Consider the following 19,670-nt stretch of genomic DNA (forward strand, 5'->3'; position numbering starts at 1 on the left):
GGAACAAATCTCTGTACTTTCACAGTCTCTGTGGGGGTGGGAGTGGGGCTGGTGAGCAGGCTGTCCCTGGACCTGATTGGAAGCAGTCATGGAGTTCTCACTACTCCCAGCTTCAGCTCGGCTGGTCCTTAAAAGGCAGGTTCTCTCCTCTTGCCATAAATGCCCACCATCTCTAACCCTCATCACTACCCTAAAGCAAAATAAGTTTTAAAAATGCCAGTAACACAGGTGAGAAAACTGAGATCCTTTAACGATAAGTTTGGGAGAAAAACAAAAAAAGTAAAAGAAAGCCAAAGCCCAGAGAAGTGCCATAACTTACCCAGGGTCACACAGCATGTAAGTGCCGAAGGCAAGGAGGTTTAGCTGCTCCCCGCGTGGATATGTCAGGGACTGGTGACAAGCCCAACCCCTCCAGGTCAACTCCACCCTTCCTCATGCCAACAAAAGGAAAATCATTTCCTATTTCTGGCGTCTTTGCCAGCCCACAGAGACAGAGGAAAGAAGAAATATTTCCAAATATACCAGGCTGATCTTTCGTAATTTCTCAGTCTTACTGTCTGTCATCATTTGGAATCTGTTTCCCATGAGACGCGGGGAAGGTGGAGGTGCAGGTCCTGGGTAGCAGCTGCCCTGCTCAGGGCTGGGTACCTGCTCTCCGAATCTTGCCTCCAGGCTGTGTGCTCAGACTTGACCATGTTTGGGCATGGAGGCTTGCCCCAGATGGGGACCAAAGGCTGCTTCCCTGGAGATGGGCGGGGAGGCCAAACTTCCTGCTGGAGCTCTGTGGCGTCTTTTGGGGTGGAGGGGTGGGAGCCAGGCAGAGAGAAACCATCTGCTGCCGAAGACCCACAGGGCGCCGGGGAGACTGTGAGTACCACGTCTGGAGCACTTGGGAAGTGGTTTCTCCCAAGACTGGGGGCTGGAGGGAGACTGTGGGGAAAGCAGCCTGCCACGAGGCAGGGCGGGAGGCAGGTGGTGAGGACTCTGTTTTTCTCAGGCCTGTCCTTCTGAATGGAGGGCCTGTGGTCTGACGGCCAGCAGGGAGGGTGGCACAGTGGCCAGGTTACGCTGGTAGTAGGTGCCCTGATCCTCCAAGTCCCAGTTCTCAGAGTGGCCTGGAGATTAAGGCCAGTCCTGGCACTTGTCACCAGTAAAGAGGTGGGACAAAAAATAGATTCACCAAGACTGGTCCAGACGTCTGCTCCAAACCACCAGGGTTTCCTTTGTTAGTAATAATAGCAAATATTTACTGAGGGCTGATGTGGGGCTGGGCGCTGTGATACATGCCTGATACTCTCTATGGCATTTGATCTTTAGCTGAGCTCTCTGAGGAAAGTGCCATTATTCTCATTTCCGTCACACGGCTGCTAAATGGCAAAGCCATGTCTGATGACCTCAGAATCGCCCTGTCCACACCCCACCAAACTGTTAAACAATGTACTCTATTCTTTGTCTTTCTAAGGAAAAGGATGTCCACCCAGCTAGTACCCAGGACACTCCAACATCCTGCCTTCCTTTGTCCTTCTCCGTCTTTCCTGAATCGATCCCAGACCGCAAGTGACCTTTCTAAATGGGAAGATATAGCCTGGAAGTTCACAGATGTTTTTAAATGCCCAAAACCGGGAAGTTCTTCTTAGAGTCTAACTGAAATCCCTCCTACGATAGCTGAAATCCACTTCTTCCTGTTCTTCCTGTCCCTTAGGGGATATTGAGAGTTCCCATCCTTCCTCTCGCTAAAGGTTCTCCCTTTGGATGCTGAATGCTACCTTCTCACTGAAGTCTTATCTACACTGAACCCCACACATGATCTTAAGAGGATTTATCCTGACTCTACAAACCCATTCAGTCAGTGCAGGCGACAATCTCATCAGAGCATTAGAGACAGGTCAGACTCAAATAAGCCAACTTTCCAGATTTCTCTGTGACAGGGAAGCCTCTCCTTTTCTTTTCTTCTGAGCTCCTAAAATGGGAAAAACCAGGTTCCTGCCTTCACCAGCCTCAGGAGTGCCCAGGGGACTGGAGGTCACTAGAAGTCACACAGCAAAGGAGGCAGTGGCCCTGAGAGGTGGGGGACTGATTAACCAGCAAGGAGCTGTCATACCACAGGAAACCCCCACAGGTACGCTCCATCTCCCCCAGGAGATAAATGGCTTTGTTGTGGGCACTCAGCCCTATGTTTTGGAAATCTCAAAATGGGATTTCCCACTGGCTTCAAATAATTTGTGTCTCACAGTCCCTGGGGTGGGGCCAAGTGCCAGTGACTCTTGAAGGTCCTGGGGAAGCAGGCTGTTGGGGCTTTTAGTGTATCTCCAAGTAATTCTGTTGCTTTACCTGTGGATTCATGGAGGGGCTTGTTCAACTGACCCCAGGTAGAAAAAGGTGTGGGCTCTCCCATTCCCACGAGACCACAGAACAGAAGGAAAAGAATAAAAAAGGGTTGAACTAAACGCCTCTGTTTGTCAAGGGCAATTTCTGCTTGCTTGTGCTTTTATAATGTCTCATTAGAATGTAGGGGAAGCTCACCTCCTGGTGCCAGTTGTCATTGGATGTCACCTCTGTCAATCAATAGGGGAGGTGGACCAGCTCACTGGGAAGGTGTGATGAGTATCCATGGTGCCTGACCCTGGACTTTTCCCTTTAGTGGGGATGCTCGGGTATGGGGGCAGCCTGGCTGAGAGGAGGGGGTCAGAAATCTCTGACAGAATATTTGAAACAGTCCAGTAGTTAAGAGATGCCCGAGCAGAAAATAGAGCACTTAGGACTAATGCCTGTCTCCCGGACACTGACTAATTAATAATAATAATAATATGTTTATTACTTTAGGGACTTGGCAATGAGAATAAAGCCCTCCCTGATACCTAGCTAAAGCTGCCCCTAAAGTGGAGGATTATAGTGAACAGGTCTCATGGCCCTGATATTTTTGGTAGAAATGGACTCTGGTTACCTTCAACAAATAAAAACAACAGCAAATAAATTTACCAGAAGGCTCTAGGACAGCTTGCAGAATGCATGGTAAACCACATGGGAACCACAGCTGGGCATCTCTGTGGCTCCAGGCGACGTAGATTGAGGGGCTGTTTCTTGAAGGCTTTGCCAAGGCTCACACTCCTGGGGGAGTGATCAGGGCCTAGCACGAGAGGGTGGCATCTTTGCTAGCATTGGGGTGGGGTCAATGTCTGGGGGAAAAATAAGGAGATGCTGCCTAAAGAAGGTGGAGAGAAAGCAAGCCACCACCAGCAATGTGCCCATTCCGCTTTGTCCCAGGTGGCTTCAAGCCCTGAAATAAGAACGCTGTCGCTGAGGCCACCATGATGCCTTCGCTCTTCTTTCTTTGCCGGTGGTAAGGAGTGTTCCAGAATATAGGAAACTTCCTACCTCCTCCTGACAACCTGCGGCAGCCTATTGGAGCCCTCCTCTCCTTTCTCTGCCTGCTCTCTGGCCCAACTAGCTCTGCCATAGAACTGTTCCTGGGCAGAAATGCTCCAAGTTTTCCTGTGAGATAAGTGTCATGGAAGGAGGTGCATGGATGATGCACCTGTGCTGGTCGCTCACCCTGCGGGACCTATGGCCATTGTAGCAAATGACCATAAACCTGATGGTCCCCAAAAACAGAAATTTCACTGGAAGTCCAAAATCACCAAGGTGTCCACAGGCTGCACTCCTTATAGTGGCTGTAGGGGATGAGCCATTGTTCCTTGCCCCTGCCAGCTTCTGATGGCTGCCAGCACTCCTTGGCTTGTGGTCACATCACTCTAATCACTGTCTCCCTGGCCATATCACCCTAGCCTTCTCTTTTATGTTTAATATCCCTTTACTTCTGTCTTATTAGGGCCCCTGGGATCACATTTAGGATCTACATGGATAATCCAAGATTGTCTCCCCATCTCAAGATCCTTTATCTTAATCACTTCTGCAAAGTCATTCTCAAATAAAGTAACATTGATGGCTTCCAGAGACTAGAACATGGACACCTTGGTGGGGGGGGCATTACCGAGCCTACTACTGTGTGACCTAGGGCAAGTCGCTTTACCTCTCTGAGCCACAGATTCTACATCTGCAATTGCCTCTCAATTGCACAGGGAATGTTTACGTGGGGTTCAAAAAGCAAGCCCACTGGAAGTTGCAAAGCTCCAAATATAAACAAGAATAATATTAATATTTGAGTACCCTCCTTTCTCACCTGTCCTCTCTTTCTGTGGATCACCTGTGAACTGGGCTGATCTCACTTCTGTTTGCTTCTGTGGACCTAGAAATGACCAGTGCCCCCAGTGGAAATGGTGAAGAAGCTGGTAATGGCCCAGAAGCGGGGAGAGACACGAGCCCTTTGCCTGGGCGTCGCCATGGTGGTGTGTGCCGTCATCACTTACTACATCCTGGTCACGACTGTGCTGCCCCTCTACCAGAAAAGGTACTGAGCTCTCCTGGCCTGTCCACCCCTCTCCCCTCTCCTCCACACTCACTCCAGGCAGCAGGGTCAAGACAATGCTCAGTCTTAGGTTCTAGGGTTCAAGAGCAGGGAAGGTAGGATGAACTGAGCCCCACTGGGCTGAGATTCTAGGACCTGGTGGCAACAGACACATGATGCCTTTCTCACAAGAAATAGCAAAGAATCAGAGCAAACATTCCAGTGCAAATTTGATCCCAGACAGAATCAGAGAATTGCAGACATTCACAGCTCAGCTGCATAGCTCTCTCCCCTCTGAAGCCTCCCTGTCAGGTGGGCATCCAGCCTCCTGATGAATACCTCAAGTGAGAGGGAGCTCCTTGCCTCACTGAGCATACCATTTCATGGGTGAGGTTTTCTGATGTATCTGCATTGAGCTAGCAACAGCTTCCCTGCAGCTCTGCTCAGGAATCTCAGAGAAGGGTCCGTGCCCTTGCTCCCTGATGTGTCAACCACTCGAGATTTAAGGAAGAGCTGTGAATTCCTAATTAATGTTTTATTGGAACAAACACACTCAGTTCTCTCAGCCTGTCCTAGGGACAAGTCTCAAACCTGTGCTCTGGGCACGTTCCAGCAGCTGACGGCCCCCTCCTGAGTGGCAATGGGTCTCCCGCAGGGTACATGGGAGATGAATCACAGTTGATTTACTAATGTTGATGAGCCTGTTAGCCTCTCCCCGGCCTGCTGCAGCCTCACTCTTCACAACACTGGAGCGATTCCAGGCTGGACTCTTACCCTGGCGAGGCACCATGTAGGGACCGTCCCCACCATCTTTCCCATCCTGGCTCAAATCAAGCCCCTCCTCCATCTATCTGCTCCTTTTAGGGGAAAGAACACAGCTCTCGAAGCCACTCAGACCTAGCTTCAGGTCCTGGATGGCCTCAGCAAAGTCACTTGACCATTTTGAGTTTCTCTTCTGACTCTGCAAGACAAGACGATGTGGATAAGAGAGTCTCAGGTTTGGCTGTTTGTCAGAATCACATCAGTGAGCTTTGAAAAAAAACACCAGGGCCTGGACCCAGCCACCGGAGGCATTCTGATTCACTTGCTCTGGGGTGTGACTTGGACATGCAAATCTTTTTAAAAGCACCCCAGGTTTGGGGGCAAGCAGCCAGGGTTGAGAACGATTTATATAGATAATGTCCAAGACCCCAACCAGCTTCTACAATTCCTCCCTGTGTCCAGGGACTCTGGGGTCATGTGCTTTCATTGCTAGATGCTTAAGACAAGATGAGGAGCCCAGCCCTGGATCCCTTCAAAGGCTCCTAGGGGATCAGGGATTCAAACAGGTGTTCTGTGTGTCATTCCGTTTCGAGATATGTATGTGTGCGTGTGTGTGGTCTCCTTAGCATATGGACCGAGGAATCCATGTGCCACCTGATTGAGACCAACATCAGGGACCAGGAAGAGCTGAAGGGCAAGAAGGTGCCCCAGTACCCGTGCCTGTGGGTCAACGTGTCAGCTGCAGGCAGGTGGGCTGTGCTGTACCACACGGAGGACACTCTGGACCAGAACCAGCAGGTACTGAACTGGGGGGATGGGGACACATCCCCTTATCCCTGTCAGGTGTGTGAGCCTGTACATAACGACCCTGTCCCTGAGGCTGACTAGATCAACCCACTTGGCCAGGTCTCACAGCTGGAATGAGATTGAGCCAGCCCTAGCTGTTCTGTGTTGGAGTCACACAGACCTGGGTTTGAATCTGCCGCTAACTGGCTGTGCAAACCTAGGCAGGCCACTTAGCCCTCACCACCTCAGTTTCCACCCTTGTAACGTGGGATGCTAGCGATGCACCTTCAGGTGCTGTTAGCAAGTCAGAGACGCTGTATATAAAGTGCCACGCTCGATTCTGGGAGGAGAGTGGGCGCTCAAACAGAAGCAGTGATTAGTGTTATTGCTTTCATTCTACAACCTTAGTCAAATGAGGGACCAGGCCCAGGGCCAGCCCCCCAAGTGGAATCCCTGTAGCTCCCCAGGAAATCAGGGACCCAGGGCTGGAGTAACCTCCATAAACAAACATTTAGGTGGTTTTCCCAGCCTCCCCTCCCAACATCCCATCCTCCCCCTCCAAAAAGCAAAACTCACCACCATATCCTTTCCTAAAACCATCACTTGGCCCACTCTTTTCCTTCCTTCTTTCTTTCCTTCTTTTTTCCCTTTCTTTCTTCCTTCTTTCTTTTATTTCTTTTTCTTTTTTTCTTCCTCCCTCCCTCTCTCTTTCCTTCCTTCCTCCCTCCCTCTCTCCTTCCTTCCTCCCTCCCTCCCTCCCTTCCTTCTCTCATTTATTTATTCAACAGCCATTGAGCATCTCCTGTGTGAAGCCTATAGGACTCAAGAGGAGAGAGCTCGTGCATGAACAGTGCCTAGCAGGGAGGGATTGGCACCATGGAGAAAAACATGAAGTTATGGGGGTTAGAGGAGGGGTATGTTTTCCAGCTGACAACAATCAACAATGGGAGTACCAGAAAGGCTCTTGGGTTAGGCTTTTTCTCTTTCTTTTTCTTTTCTTTTCTTTTCTTTTCTTTTCTTTTTTTTTTTTTGAGACGGAGTCTTGCACTGTTGTCTGGGCTGGAGTGTAGTGTTGCCATCTCAGCTCACTGCAACCTCCGCCTCCCGGGTTCAAGCCATTCTCCTGCCTCAGTCTCCCAAGTAGTTGGGATTACAGGAGCCCACCACCATGCCCAGCTAATTTTTTGTATTTTTAGTAGAGACGGGGTTTCACTATGTTGGCCAGGCTGGTCTTGAATGCCTGACCTCATAATCCACCAGCCTTGGCCTCCCAAAGTGCTGAGATTACAGGCGTGAGGCACCGCGCCCGCCGGCTTAGGCTGTTAGCATCAGGCAGGCACAGGATGTAAGGCACAGAGAAGGAGGATGCATATAGAAAGTAGTATAGGACGAGGCATGGCGGAGGGAAAGGCTAGGTGGAGGCAGGGATCAGAGGGCTGACTACAGAAAATGACCCATGATGGGGTGTATGCAGCTGGAAGGGGCTGCCAGGGCAGACTAAGGTCTGTTCCCAGAGGCCTTTGATCATCACAACATGGAATTAAAATGTGAGTGTGGATGTCTCAAGATATGTCGACTTTGGCTATACGTTAGCACCATATGAGAGTCTTAAAAAAACAAAACTAGGGTCCAACACTAGACTATAAAGGCAGGATCTCTGATCAGAGATCCATTTGTGGACCTCCCAAGGTGATTCTATGGTTGGAAATTATGGCTGTGGGCAATGAAAGTTCTTAGGGCATAATCAGAGTTGGACCGGGAAGATGGAGCTTACAGGTGTGGGGGTCCAGTTATTAGCCAGAGGGGCCAACACCACAGCAAGCGCTCAGGACCAAGGTGTGGGCCTGCAGCAGGGGAGATGCTGACAATCAGGACTTGATGGCTAATGGGATGGGAAAGGGCAGTGTGCCTGGGGTGAGGCATGGAGGCTGTGGGACCTAGAGAGTGCTGAAGGTCAAGGAGAAGTGGGTCTGGGCAGTGGAGGATGGTCAGGTGCTCAGGCATTGCTAGTGTGACTCAGCCCCTCCTGGTGGAGAGAGGTCTCAGGGCCACTGCAGGTAGCTCCTACTCATGACCCATCTCTTCTTTGGCATTCAGTAGCTCTTGATTTATCCCAGGAGCAGGAAACACATTTTCAATAACTGGTGGCATTCTCTGGTTGTGATATGGGCCGGGAGCACGCTGGTATTCAGGCTGCCTCCCCAGTTCTGAGATCGCCAGCTCAGAGGGGCATCCCCTGAATGAGCTCAGCAGAATGTGAAGGAAGGATGGTGCTGGAGCCACCGCTGTCCTCTCCTCTGCCACCCAGGCTTGACCAGGCATGGTGCTGATAGCAGGCTGCAGGGGCTGGGAGGTAGCAGTGGAAATGCCCTGTGTGTTTTTGCCAAGTAGCTGGGTTGTGGGCCAGCTGCTCCTTCCACCTGTGTCCAGCATAGGGGTTCAAGGAGCTGGGGCTCCAGGCTAGCTGGGTGTCCTCTGGAATCATTGTGGAAGGCCAAGAAGGCTCTCATCCCACCCCAACTCTGAAGTTAGGGGCCACAGTCTGCCCTCAGCTTTTCCCAAGTCTTAGTCTAGAGCAGGTGAGTTCTAAATCCCCTCCCATTGTCTGCCCTGAGGACCTTACACTGCAAGGCTTGGGAAAAAGCTGGGTGGTTTCAGATCATTCCGATAACTCAGGCTTAGCTGGACCCAGGACAGGAGAGAAAGGACACAGCCAGGCCCTGGCTTCAGGGGTTGGCTATGAAGCGTGAATTCCTGCCCAGTGTCTTGCCAAACAGGCCCAGCATAAAAGATCCAGAGGAACCCTGAGCAGGCAGAGGATGGGCAGAAGCCTCCACTTCAGAGCTCATCCATAGGCCTCTTTTTAAGAGGGTAAAGAAGGAGCTGTTGTTGCAATTTCATAGATAAGTCAAAACGTATTATTATTAATAAGAATAGCATCTTCCACTTTTTTGCGTTCTTATCATGTGCTGGGCTCTGTGCTCAGTACTTTACATGCATCATCCTGTTTAATCTCCATGACAGTTCTCCTAGGCAGACAGCCTCATGAACTCATTTTACAGGGCCCAGAGAGGTTGTGGCAGTTTCCAAGGTCACACGGTTCAGAACTCAGGCATGTCTGACTCCCTAGCCACACTGTTGCTTAAGGAGCTAGGTTGGCCAAGGTCACAGCCAGAGACATTGGAGAGACTCGGGCCAGGCTCCCTCACCCTCAGCTCAGGACGCTGGATTGTATGCTACTGTGGACTTGGCAGTGCCTAACAGTTCTGAATGCCAGATTCCTCAGGAGCCAGCCTCTCCCCAGCCTCAGCTGCCCCCTCGCTGGCTGGGGCCCTACATCTGAGTGCAGCACCCCCATCTCCCAGGCTGTGAGAATCACAGTGCAACCCTTCCCTGTGCTGCTAGGCTGAATGCCCTCAGAACAGGTAGCTTCCAGGGTGGGGCCTCATATAAACCCGGGGAGTGGCTGAGGTCTGGGGAGAATCTGGCTCAACACCTGCCCTTTGGGTCTCAGTTTTACACATTTTGGTCTTGGACATGATTTCACTAGAGCAAAATTAAGTGCCTGAAGGAATCACGCATTCCTGGGCCCCACCCTCAGTGATGCAGAGTGGGTAGGCACCTGGGCTGTGGGGACTCTGTAGGTGTTCTGCTGCAGATGGGGACACCACACTTGCAGCACAGAACAGAGGTAAAACCAGGGTCTCCACTTTATGCCTGCTTTGCAGCGCTTTCCAGCTGGCCTCACCTGACAGGGCAGAAGGTTTCTAACAACAATGATGAACATGAGAATTAAATGTGTGTCATGTTCTGCTGGCACTAAACTCTTTTCAATGCATCCTTTCTTTCCTTTAGATCCCAGTGTCAAATACTGGCTTGCCAACATATTTTGTTTGCCGTACGCAGGTTGAGACTGCAAAGGTCTTCAATTTTAAATTTAGATAATATTTTACTTTTTTTTTGACATGGGGCTCTCGCTTTGTTGCCTGACCTGGACTGCAGTTGCGAGGTCAGAGCTCACTGCAACCTCCAGCTCCTGGGCTCAAGCGATCCTCCCATCTCAGCCTCCCGTGTAGCTGGGACTACAGGTGCACACCACCATGCCAACCTAGGTAGCTTTTAACTTTTTTTTGTAGAGATGATGTCTCGTTATATTGCCTAGGCTAGTCTGGAACTCCTGGGCTCGAGGGATCCTTCCCCCTCAGCCTCCCAAAGTGTTGGGATGACAGGTCTGATCTGGTTTCTGACTTCTCTTGACATGTTGGAGGCCTGGCTATGATAGATCTTCTGGATGGTCTGGCTTCCATTGTCTGGAGGGAGTGCTGACTGGCTGTCTGGAGACAGCTGGCTCTCTCCCTATCGTCAGGCCCTGCCACTCCCTGACAATTCTTCCTGGCACCAAGGCAAGTGTCGGTGGACACCTGTCATCTTATTGCTTTGCCTGCTTCACTCGCTGACAATACCTGCATGAGCCCTGTAGGCAATTGAGCACGTGATCTCTAATTCAAAAACACACCCCCTGTGTCCCTCCCTGGTTTCCTTAGATAGCTCTGTTTGAAGTCCTTCTTTAATAATATCCTTTGAAACTAATATTGCTATTCACCCATTTAAGTGATGAAGCTATCAGGACTCTGAAAGAGTGAGCAATTTGCCAAAGATGCTACAGGCAATCCAACCAGAGCCAGGACTCCAAGGCAGGACCTGTGCCTAGGTGTGCAGCCTATACCCCGATCAGCTCCAGCACTCCCATTCACACACACAACACAAATGAGAGTGTGCTTTCTAGGCCTGCACAGCGCAAGGCCTGCCAAGCTTTAGACAGAAGTCCTGACTCCAATCCAGGGGCCCAGCTACAGAGCTGGTATTTTTCTTTACTCCATATCAAGCCCTTGGCTTCTAAGAAATGGGAATTTCCAAGCCCACGTGCTCTTGCTTCTCCCCACAGTGCTCCTACATCCCAAACAGCCTGGACAACTACCCGACGGCCCGGGCCGACGTGGAGAAGGTCAGAGCCAAATTCCAAGCGAAGCAGGTCTTCTACTGCTTCTCAACAACTCTGGTGAACGAGACCAGCGTCCTGTACCAGCGCCTCTATGGGCCCCAGGCCCTCCTCTTCTCCCTCTTCTGGCCCACCTTCCTGCTGACCGGTGGCCTCCTCATTATCGCCATGGTGAAGAGCAACCAGTACCTGTCCATCCTGGCAGCCCAGAAGTAGAGCCATCCATGCCATACCCCTTGTCCGGCCACAGGGCACTAGCTGGACCCCCAGGGCTGCTCCCCACTTGCAGACCCATACCTTCTCCACCTGCCCTCTCATTCTTCCACCCCAATCTGCCCTGTCTTCTGTTGGAGGACTGATCTTTGATACATCCCTTTGTGAAATCATTTCCTGCTCAAGAATGTACAATGGTTCCCCAGTGCCTTGGAGGCCATCAGGCTAGCCAGTTATAGCTCTCTATTACCTGTCCCCACTCAACTGACTCATCCCTGTTTTCTGCTGCATCACTGTGTGCCCCACAGAGAATGGTGATTGTCACCTCTGTGTCTGTACTCTCCCTGTTGACTCAAAGGGCTATCCATCCTCCCCCAGAAAGCTGTCCTCAGCGAACCTCAGATCTTGGTTTGAATTCTCTAATAAGAACAACAGCAACTCCCATTTCGAGAACACATTTACAGTATTACTATTTTCTAGGATATGAAGTATCATATATATTTTTAATTCCAATATTAATGAATACATGCAAAACAGCAATCAGTTGTATGGAAATACACCAGAAATTATCAAAATATTAACGGTGGGCTGGTGCTTAATTTCTGTTTTCTTCCTTATCTCCCTTTTTACTTTTGGTGCTTTTCTAAATTCTTGATTATAGGAAGGTTGTGTTTTATCTTATTTGTTTTTAATCAGGAAAACAACGGTAGATGCCATTTTGGAAAAGCTCAAAGAGTGTGTCCTCCTCACAGAAAAAGATGGAAGTGGGTCTGGGGATGGAGTTGCGCTGCAGTCAGAGACAGCTGCTCGGAACACACAATCTTAAAAACCCCTCTGGAGGAAAGGTCATGATATAGAGAAGGATTTACTCTTTAACTTGAAGATAGGGACTCCGGCACTGAGTCTGCTGGGGAAGCCTATCTTAGATTCGAAAACGGCAAACTGAGAAGAAGCCATCACCTTTACCATTCCCACTGCAACTTTTCCTAGAATAATGACTGCCCAAGTGTGGTCCCGGGACCAGCAGCTGTGGCAGCTTGTAAGAAATGCACACACTCAGGCCCCTGTCCCAGCCCCATCAAGCCAAAAGCCTTTCGTGGGGTGGGGAAGCAATGCTCTGTGTTCTAACAACGGCTCGAGGGGATCCTTTGCCACACCTCACCTGGAGCCGGAGAGCTACCCGTGTAGGAAGTGAGTGCCCTGTTGCCAGGCTTTTCAAGCAGGTGCGTCATCATTCGAGTATGAAGTTAGGCTGGTGTCTCTGAAGTTTCCAGTGTTGTGAGTCTTAGATGCAGCCCTTGGGTTTGAACTCTGTCTCTACCTCTGCCTGATTTCATCTTCTTTATTCTTAGGTTTTTTTTTTTTTTTTTTTCCATCTATAAAAGAAGGACTCTTTCTGGGTAGTTGGGAGAGCTGAAGGAATGTTTGACACATCAGAGGTGTCCAAAATGGCAACTATAGCTTTTATCTCTCTCTCTCTCTCCGTGTGTGTGTGTGTGTGTGTGTGTGTGTGTGTGTGTGTGTTTCTTAACTTTTATTTTAAGTTGCAGGGTACATGTTCAGGTTTATTACACAGGTAAACTTGTGTCACGGAAGTTTGTTTTACAGGTTATTTCATCACCCAGGTATTAAGTCTCATACCTGTTAACTAAAGAAAATGTGATACATGTACACCATGGAATATTATATAACCATAAAAAGGAAGGAGATCATGTCTTTTGCAGGGACATGGATGGAGCTGGAGGCCTAATGTTATCCTTGGCAAACTGACACAGGAACACAAAGCCAAATACTGTATTTTCTCACTTATAAGTGGGAGCTAAATGACGAGAACACATGGGCATAAAGAGGGGAACAACACACACTGGGGCCTTTTGGAGAGCGGAAGGTAGGAGGAGAGGATCAGGAAAAAAGAGCTGTTGTTAATGACAAGAATAAGTCGCGAATACTCAGAAACTTCCAAAAGTTATGCCAACAATGTTATCCGGCATGTATGGGTTCTTATTTATTCTGTGCCAGGCACTGTGCTAATTAATTTGCCTTGTAAAGAAAATGAGGTACTCCTGAACCTGCCTCATAGTTGACAAGAATCAATAAGGGACAGTGGCTAAATATGTGGACTTGGGATGTGCACTATTTGGGTTCAAATTCCCACCGTGCCATTCAGGAGGCGGGTGACTTTGGGCAAATAACCTCTCTGTGCCTGTTTTCTCATTTGCAGCATAGAAACTAATAATAGTATCTTCCCATAGAGTTTTGGCATGAAACGAATTCTTATGTAAATTTCCTTGGATAGTGACACATGGTAAGTGTTACCGAAGCTACTATGAAAAACTGAGGCTGTAAGAGGTAACTGGCAAAGACCATCTGTAAAGTGATGACCTAGGACTTCAGCCTGGAGCTGTGTGATTCCAGAGCCTGGCGTCTCAACCACAGAACTCAGCAGAGCCAGCCGAAGCACTGAGGGACACAGCCACCCAAAGCCACAGGGGCCAGGCAGAGAGCAGTGTTGCATCCCTGGAACCCAGGTGTCCTCATGCAGGTTGGAGTTCTGAGGGAGGCCCTGGAATCTGCACCACCATCTGCCACTTCCAGCTGGGGAACCCCGATGTATCCCTGCAGCCTCCAGTTTCTTACCTGGTGGGCCTTCCTTCCAAAGGCAGACAGCTCACCATTCCCCAGAATTTTTTCCTTCTGGGGCCAGGAAAGTCTCAAGAGTTCCTCATCTGAGTCTTTTAAGAAAGTCCTAATTATAATATTGTACTATAGTTTTGCAAAATATTAATTATTATCATTTGGGACATTAGGTAAAGGGGACGTGGAATGTCTCTGTATTATTTCTTACAGATGCCTGTGAATCTACAATTATCTCAAAATTTAAGTTAAACAAAAGGAAGAAAAATAAGAAAGAAAGTCCCAACCAGGAGTCTGATTTAAAAGAGTCTATTTTGTCAGTGGTTTCCATGAACCTGAATTTGGGACTAAAATACACGGAAACTCAGAATACCCAAACAATCCCTGCAGGGTAAAAGGGCATGCTCCTCCCGAAAATCAGTGTGTGTGGATGCCTAACCCCTACCGATCCATAGATTATTAATGATGACCTTCATTTGCTTGAGACAGATGTTCTCCTCTTGTCAACAGAGACTGGCCTTTTATCAAATGTCACAACTGTCTGCTGCTCACAGAACTTTATGCACAGGATAAGCATGAAATGATGGGCATTTAGGCATGATGGAGTTAGACACTGTGCCTACATGTTTTCTGTAATAATAGCTGCCTGGGAGCAGAGAACCTTCACCAGTTCTTAATAAACCACTCAGCTAATGAGTGTCTAGTGCTTCCATCATTTATGATTTTCCTCTCATGGGCCAGTGACCCACACCTGGAGAGGTGCACCTGGATGGCTCTCCCATGTGTCCTCCCCTGAAACTCAGACACAGTGGTGGAAATCAGAGGCAAGGAGCCCCCTGAGCCCCAGAACTGGGGTGGAAACGACCCTGGGGGACATCCTAACAGTGCCAGGCCTCAGACAGAGCTTCAACTCATCAGCCTGAGCTGCAACCAGAGGAGGAAAGAAAGGAAGGTTTCTTCCATTTTTGAAGATCTCAGAGGACTGGAATTTCAGTTCAGTTTTATGGTGTTTCTGCTTGCTTGCCTGCAAGGAACTTTGTGTCTTCTTACCATTCTCCCTCCCTACCCCTCACCAATCATTGTCAAGGACCTCCTTCTTCACAGTGAAGACTCAGCATTATGCAAATTTAAAATAGTGCAATATAAAATATTAATATAATCTTATTTTTTATGACTTACTGAAGTGATACCAGCTCCTCCTCTAAATCAACAATTCATCCAAAATTTCTCTTTAACTCCTTTGGTCAGAGCGTTGGAAACTGCGCTTATTCTATTGCTCATTGGCATTACAGGCTGTTATGTGAGAATACCCAGTATTCTTTGAATTAGCCTTGTTGTTGCGGGACTTTGAATTCTATGAAACATTTAAGAAGACACTGTTTGAACAAAGTGCCACCCGTCCTGCACCTCACCAGCCATTGTCTTGTCACATGGACAGGAAAAAGAAAGACCAAAGAAAGATCAGACAAACATGGACAAATTCACTACAGTCTGGTGTAGCAGTTCTCAAAGTGGAAGGCATACAAAGTCAAAACTCTTTATAATAATGCTAAGACATTATTTGCCTTTTTCATCTTCATTCTTTTATAAGAGTATGGTGGAATATTCCAGAGGTTATGTAACGTGCATTATTACAAGTCTGAATGTTGAGATAGCAATACAATTCCAGCTGCCTTTATAAAGCTGGACATTAGAGACTGCAAAAAATGTAAAACAATACCAGTTCTTCCAATATAGTTTTTGGTGCATATAATTGTTTTTCACAAAAATATGCTATTTTTGTTAACAGCTAATGGATGTATTATTTTAAAATAAGTAAATTCAAATTAATTATTTTTACCACTCTTAGTTCTAATCTCGAAAATGGTAACTGTTAATAGATATAACTCATATACACCAAAGCTCTTAGGATCCTTGCCTTTTTCAAGTTTGTACAGGGGTCCTGAGGATGAAAAGCTTCAGCACTGCCAGTCTAGTCCTTCCAGAGACCAGGCCTCCAGGCCCCTCCCACACCATGCGCTGTAGAAATGTGAAGGTTTCTGCTAGGCTCCATCAGGTTCCCACTGGGGGCCAGGAGGAGAGCTTTGGTTTTCTCCATCACCTCTGGCTCCTAGATCCTGCTCCTACAAATGAGTCAGTTGATGGATCGTCATTCTTTCTACAGTGCTCTCCTGGATCTTTTTCATGTCACCTCTGAGGCAGAACTCAGCCTCGTCCTAGCTCTGCACAACTCTCCCTCCCCACTTACATAAGTACGTTTTCACCACCCAACTTCCTCAAAGGATTTGGGAGATGAGAAAGAGAGGTGCATGGATGCAAAGCCAACAATTCCAAACTGAGCATTAGACCACATTTGTAATTCCTCCCCAGGCCTGAGAGTCAAAGGTGGCTTAGATGGACTCTGATCTCCCATAATCTTCATCATCCCATACCAACCTCCCCTATCCCCAATACACATAAAACGAAAGCAGGAGCTCGAGAGGCATAGGCAACTTTGGGACATGTCTTCCATCTCCACGCCCGACAAGATTGCTGCACTGAGTCCTCCTCCTGTGTCAATTCTGGAGCCTCTGCCACTCAGCTCCCCTTTGATTTCACGTGTTCAAATACAAATGCTTGCTCTCTAAGGGCCAGTAAGACTTTAGAGATCATCTAGTGCTTCCCCACTTTCTATTTGGCGCTCGAACTCTCTTGTGCCACAGAGAGATATTTGGTCTTTGGTACAGAGATCCTTTAGGGATGATAGGAGTGTCTTTTGTTCTAATGAGACGACTCTTGGTGGGCCTGTAAATAGTTTCAGTATGGGGGCTGCTTGCCAGAGGACCAAGCCTTGATTAGAGGGTTAGAACCTTCAGCTCCACCCTGCAACCTCTGCAGAGGGAAGAGGGGCTGGAGGTTGATTTTAGTCACTAATGGCCAGTGGTTTAACAATCATGCCTATGTAGGGAAATCTTTATAAAACCCCTTAAATAATAGGGCTTGGGGGGGGCTTCTGAGTTGGTGAACACATCGAGGTGCTGGGAGAGGGAATGGAAGCTCCACACCCCCACCCTGCATCCTGCATACCTTGCCCTGTGCACCTCTTCCATCTGGCTTTTTCTGAGGTCTATCCTTTGCAATAAACATGTAATAGTAAGTAAAGTGTTAATAGTAAGTAAAGTGTTTCCCTGAGTTCTGCGGATCGCTCTTGTATCTTATTATATCCAACCTGGAGGTGCGGGGGAGGTTGTGGGAATGCCCTGTCAGTCATGTAGAAGTGTGGATAGCCAGGACACCATATTGGTGGCTGGCATTTGGATGAAGTAGTCTTGTAGGACCGAGTTCTTTACCTGTGGGGTCTGAGCTAACTCTGGGTAGTTAGTGTCCAAATTGCATTAAAGTATAGGACACCCAGTTGGTGTCAGAGCTAGTTGGTATCAGTAGGAAAAAAAAAAACCCTCTTATGTGGTGTGAGAAGTATTGTCGGGGAGAACACAGTCACACTCTTTCTGCACTATTTAATCACAACCTGCAGCAACACCTTTTTTGATGGATAACTCACTATAGCAAGATGCACCCACTTCCATCTGGGGATATATTTAGCTGATCACTTCCTGTGCAAGAACCTGTCATTCCCAATAGTGACAATGGCTGGCATTTGCTGAGCACCCACCTGAATGCCAGGATCTTTCCAGGCACAGCTCATTGAGCACTGACAACATCCTTCGAGGTTATAATTAGCATCTCCATTTCACCAGTGAGCCAATGGAGGCACAAGGAAAAGATTGAACTTGCCCCAAGTCAGAAGCTAGCAAATAGCAGAGCTGGGATTCAAATCTAGGCAGTATTGCTCCAGACTGTACTCTAACCACAGGGAATCCTGTTCTTTAGTCTTTATCCCATATCAAAAGTGGAAAATGCCAAGCAGGTCAAGGTCAACTATTGAGAGCTTGTCAGATGCATCTGTATACCATTCCATCACAGAGCCCAGGCTTTCAATGGACTCCCTGGGACCACACGTCTGAAGTGTCAATAGACGTGGGGGTGATGGCCAAGCAGAAAGATCTGGAAAAGTCCTGCAAAGGTTTTGCTGTGGGCACTGCCAGACAGGACCACAAGGTCAGCTACAACCTGCCTGAATCCACGCTTTCCAGCCCATAGCTTGTCACATGACCAACTGGAACCCAGGCACACCATGGTTGCAGCAATCCTTGAACTAGTCACTATGAAAAAACAGAACAGAAGGGAGCCTGGTCCACCCGGCAGGGATCCATCTCAACGGCTGTCCCCTCCTCTCATTCATCTCTACCTTCTTTCACGGGTGTTCCCAAACCATGAGTTTAACCACGTGCTCTAGAATTTGTTGAGGAGTTGACAGCATGCTTGCTTGCATATTGCCTGAGAGTACTCTTTCACTATCTTTAATTAAACTTCGGCCATGTCACACCTTCTTGGCATCTGACTAAATTTTCTGTGGCTCTGCTGGTCATAATCCCTCATTCCCTTCTGTTTTTTCTTTCCAACACTTCTGAATTGAAATCCCCTCAGCCACAAGCCAGAGCCCCACTGGTTTGAAGAAGTCTGAGCCATAGGAGGAGCTCCTGACCTCACTGGAGCCTCTCAGCCATGCTGGGCCATTGTGCCCAGGTCTCCCTTCTCCCTCCTTGAGGGGCAGATGGGTGCAAAAATGACACCCAAAAGAGAAGTGGATATTGTTAGCTCCTCCATCAGATCATTCGCACCAAGCAGCCTCAGCCACCATTTATTTGTCACTCTCTCAGGACTTGTTTGAAAGGCCTGTTTCTCATGTTTACAATTTTGATGGGTAAGATACAGCTGAGTATGACATTACCCTTATGGCTGTAAATGATGTTTTTGTATTTGTCTTTGAGTGGGAGCCTGCAGGGAGAGAAGCTCAGGAAAACAAGAGTTTGAATCTGTCTTGTTTATGACTTTGGGCAGTTTATTTAATCTTCCTGAATCTCAGTTTCCTCAATTGGAAAATGAGCCTCACTGCCTTTGTTTTACAGGGTGCATTGAATCATCAATCATGAATGTGAAGTGCTCAGCACAGTGCATAAAAGATGCTTCACAAATATCTGTTCTCTCTTCAAGCAAGTGTGTCTCCTACCGCTAATTCAGATTCTTTTCTGCTAGGGCTCAGAGAACTCTCCCCCACCACCTTTTCCTCACTAGCAACTTCCCGTCTTTCTTGCTTGTGGGCCTGATTGACAACTGCCTCCCCTCCCTCTCTCTCCCCTCTCATTTCATTTCTAACTGTACCCTGCCTTAAAAATTTTGACCACAAACAGACTGTCTATCTTTGCTTTGAACTTTCTTGATTCTACTTGTATAAACTTAATTCCTGGGGGAAAAACGGTCCTATCCACAGAGGCCATATTCCTGCCTCACTGAACCATTCCAAGGGTTGAAGGACCTGCTTCTTTGAGAGTCCACTTCATGGGAGAATCATGACCCATGATAACAGTAGGCCTGGCTGAATAATCCTCCCAATGCGAGGCAAGCAAACCCTTTGGCCCAGAAATCAGGCTTAATTGGAAATTAAATAGCTTTTCCATGCCAACTGTCAGATGCCTATATCCACAGCTAATTTAACAAGGTGATGCCTTATCTCAAGGAAGCCTGTGGGAATAGAGTGGCTGCATCAGCAAAATTGCAAACTTGGTCCTGATGAGAATAATTTTCTTTAAAGTACAGCTTGAACCCTTTGAGTTTCTTATTTGGGGTTTGGTGCATTTAATGTGGCTTCTTCCCCTTTGCCAGGCTCTGTGCCAGGACCTCAAGGTATGGATACCAGCAGGACAGGCACTGCATTGGAGCAGTTTCCAGGGCTAGTGGCAGAAAAAGAACCATGCAAGCAAAGATCCCAAA

The 19,670-nt window shown here is 48.1% G+C and overlaps 1 protein-coding gene across 1 annotated transcript; it reads left to right on the plus strand.

The window, feature by feature from the left end:
• Positions 1–450: 450 nt before the first annotated feature.
• Positions 451–11,708, plus strand: KCNMB1 (potassium calcium-activated channel subfamily M regulatory beta subunit 1). Its single transcript, XM_032252675.1, has 4 exons — positions 451–867; positions 4,251–4,408; positions 5,794–5,965; positions 10,899–11,708. Exons 2-4 carry the CDS (start codon positions 4,275–4,277, stop codon positions 11,166–11,168), a joined length of 576 nt encoding a protein of 191 aa, XP_032108566.1. The 5' UTR covers positions 451–867; positions 4,251–4,274; the 3' UTR covers positions 11,169–11,708.
• Positions 11,709–19,670: the final 7,962 nt, after the last annotated feature.

The sequence above is a fragment of the Sapajus apella genome, unplaced genomic scaffold, assembly GCF_009761245.1.
Source record: "Sapajus apella isolate SASKATOON/1434 unplaced genomic scaffold, GSC_monkey_1.0 scaffold79, whole genome shotgun sequence".
Lineage (NCBI taxonomy): Eukaryota > Metazoa > Chordata > Mammalia > Primates > Cebidae > Sapajus > Sapajus apella.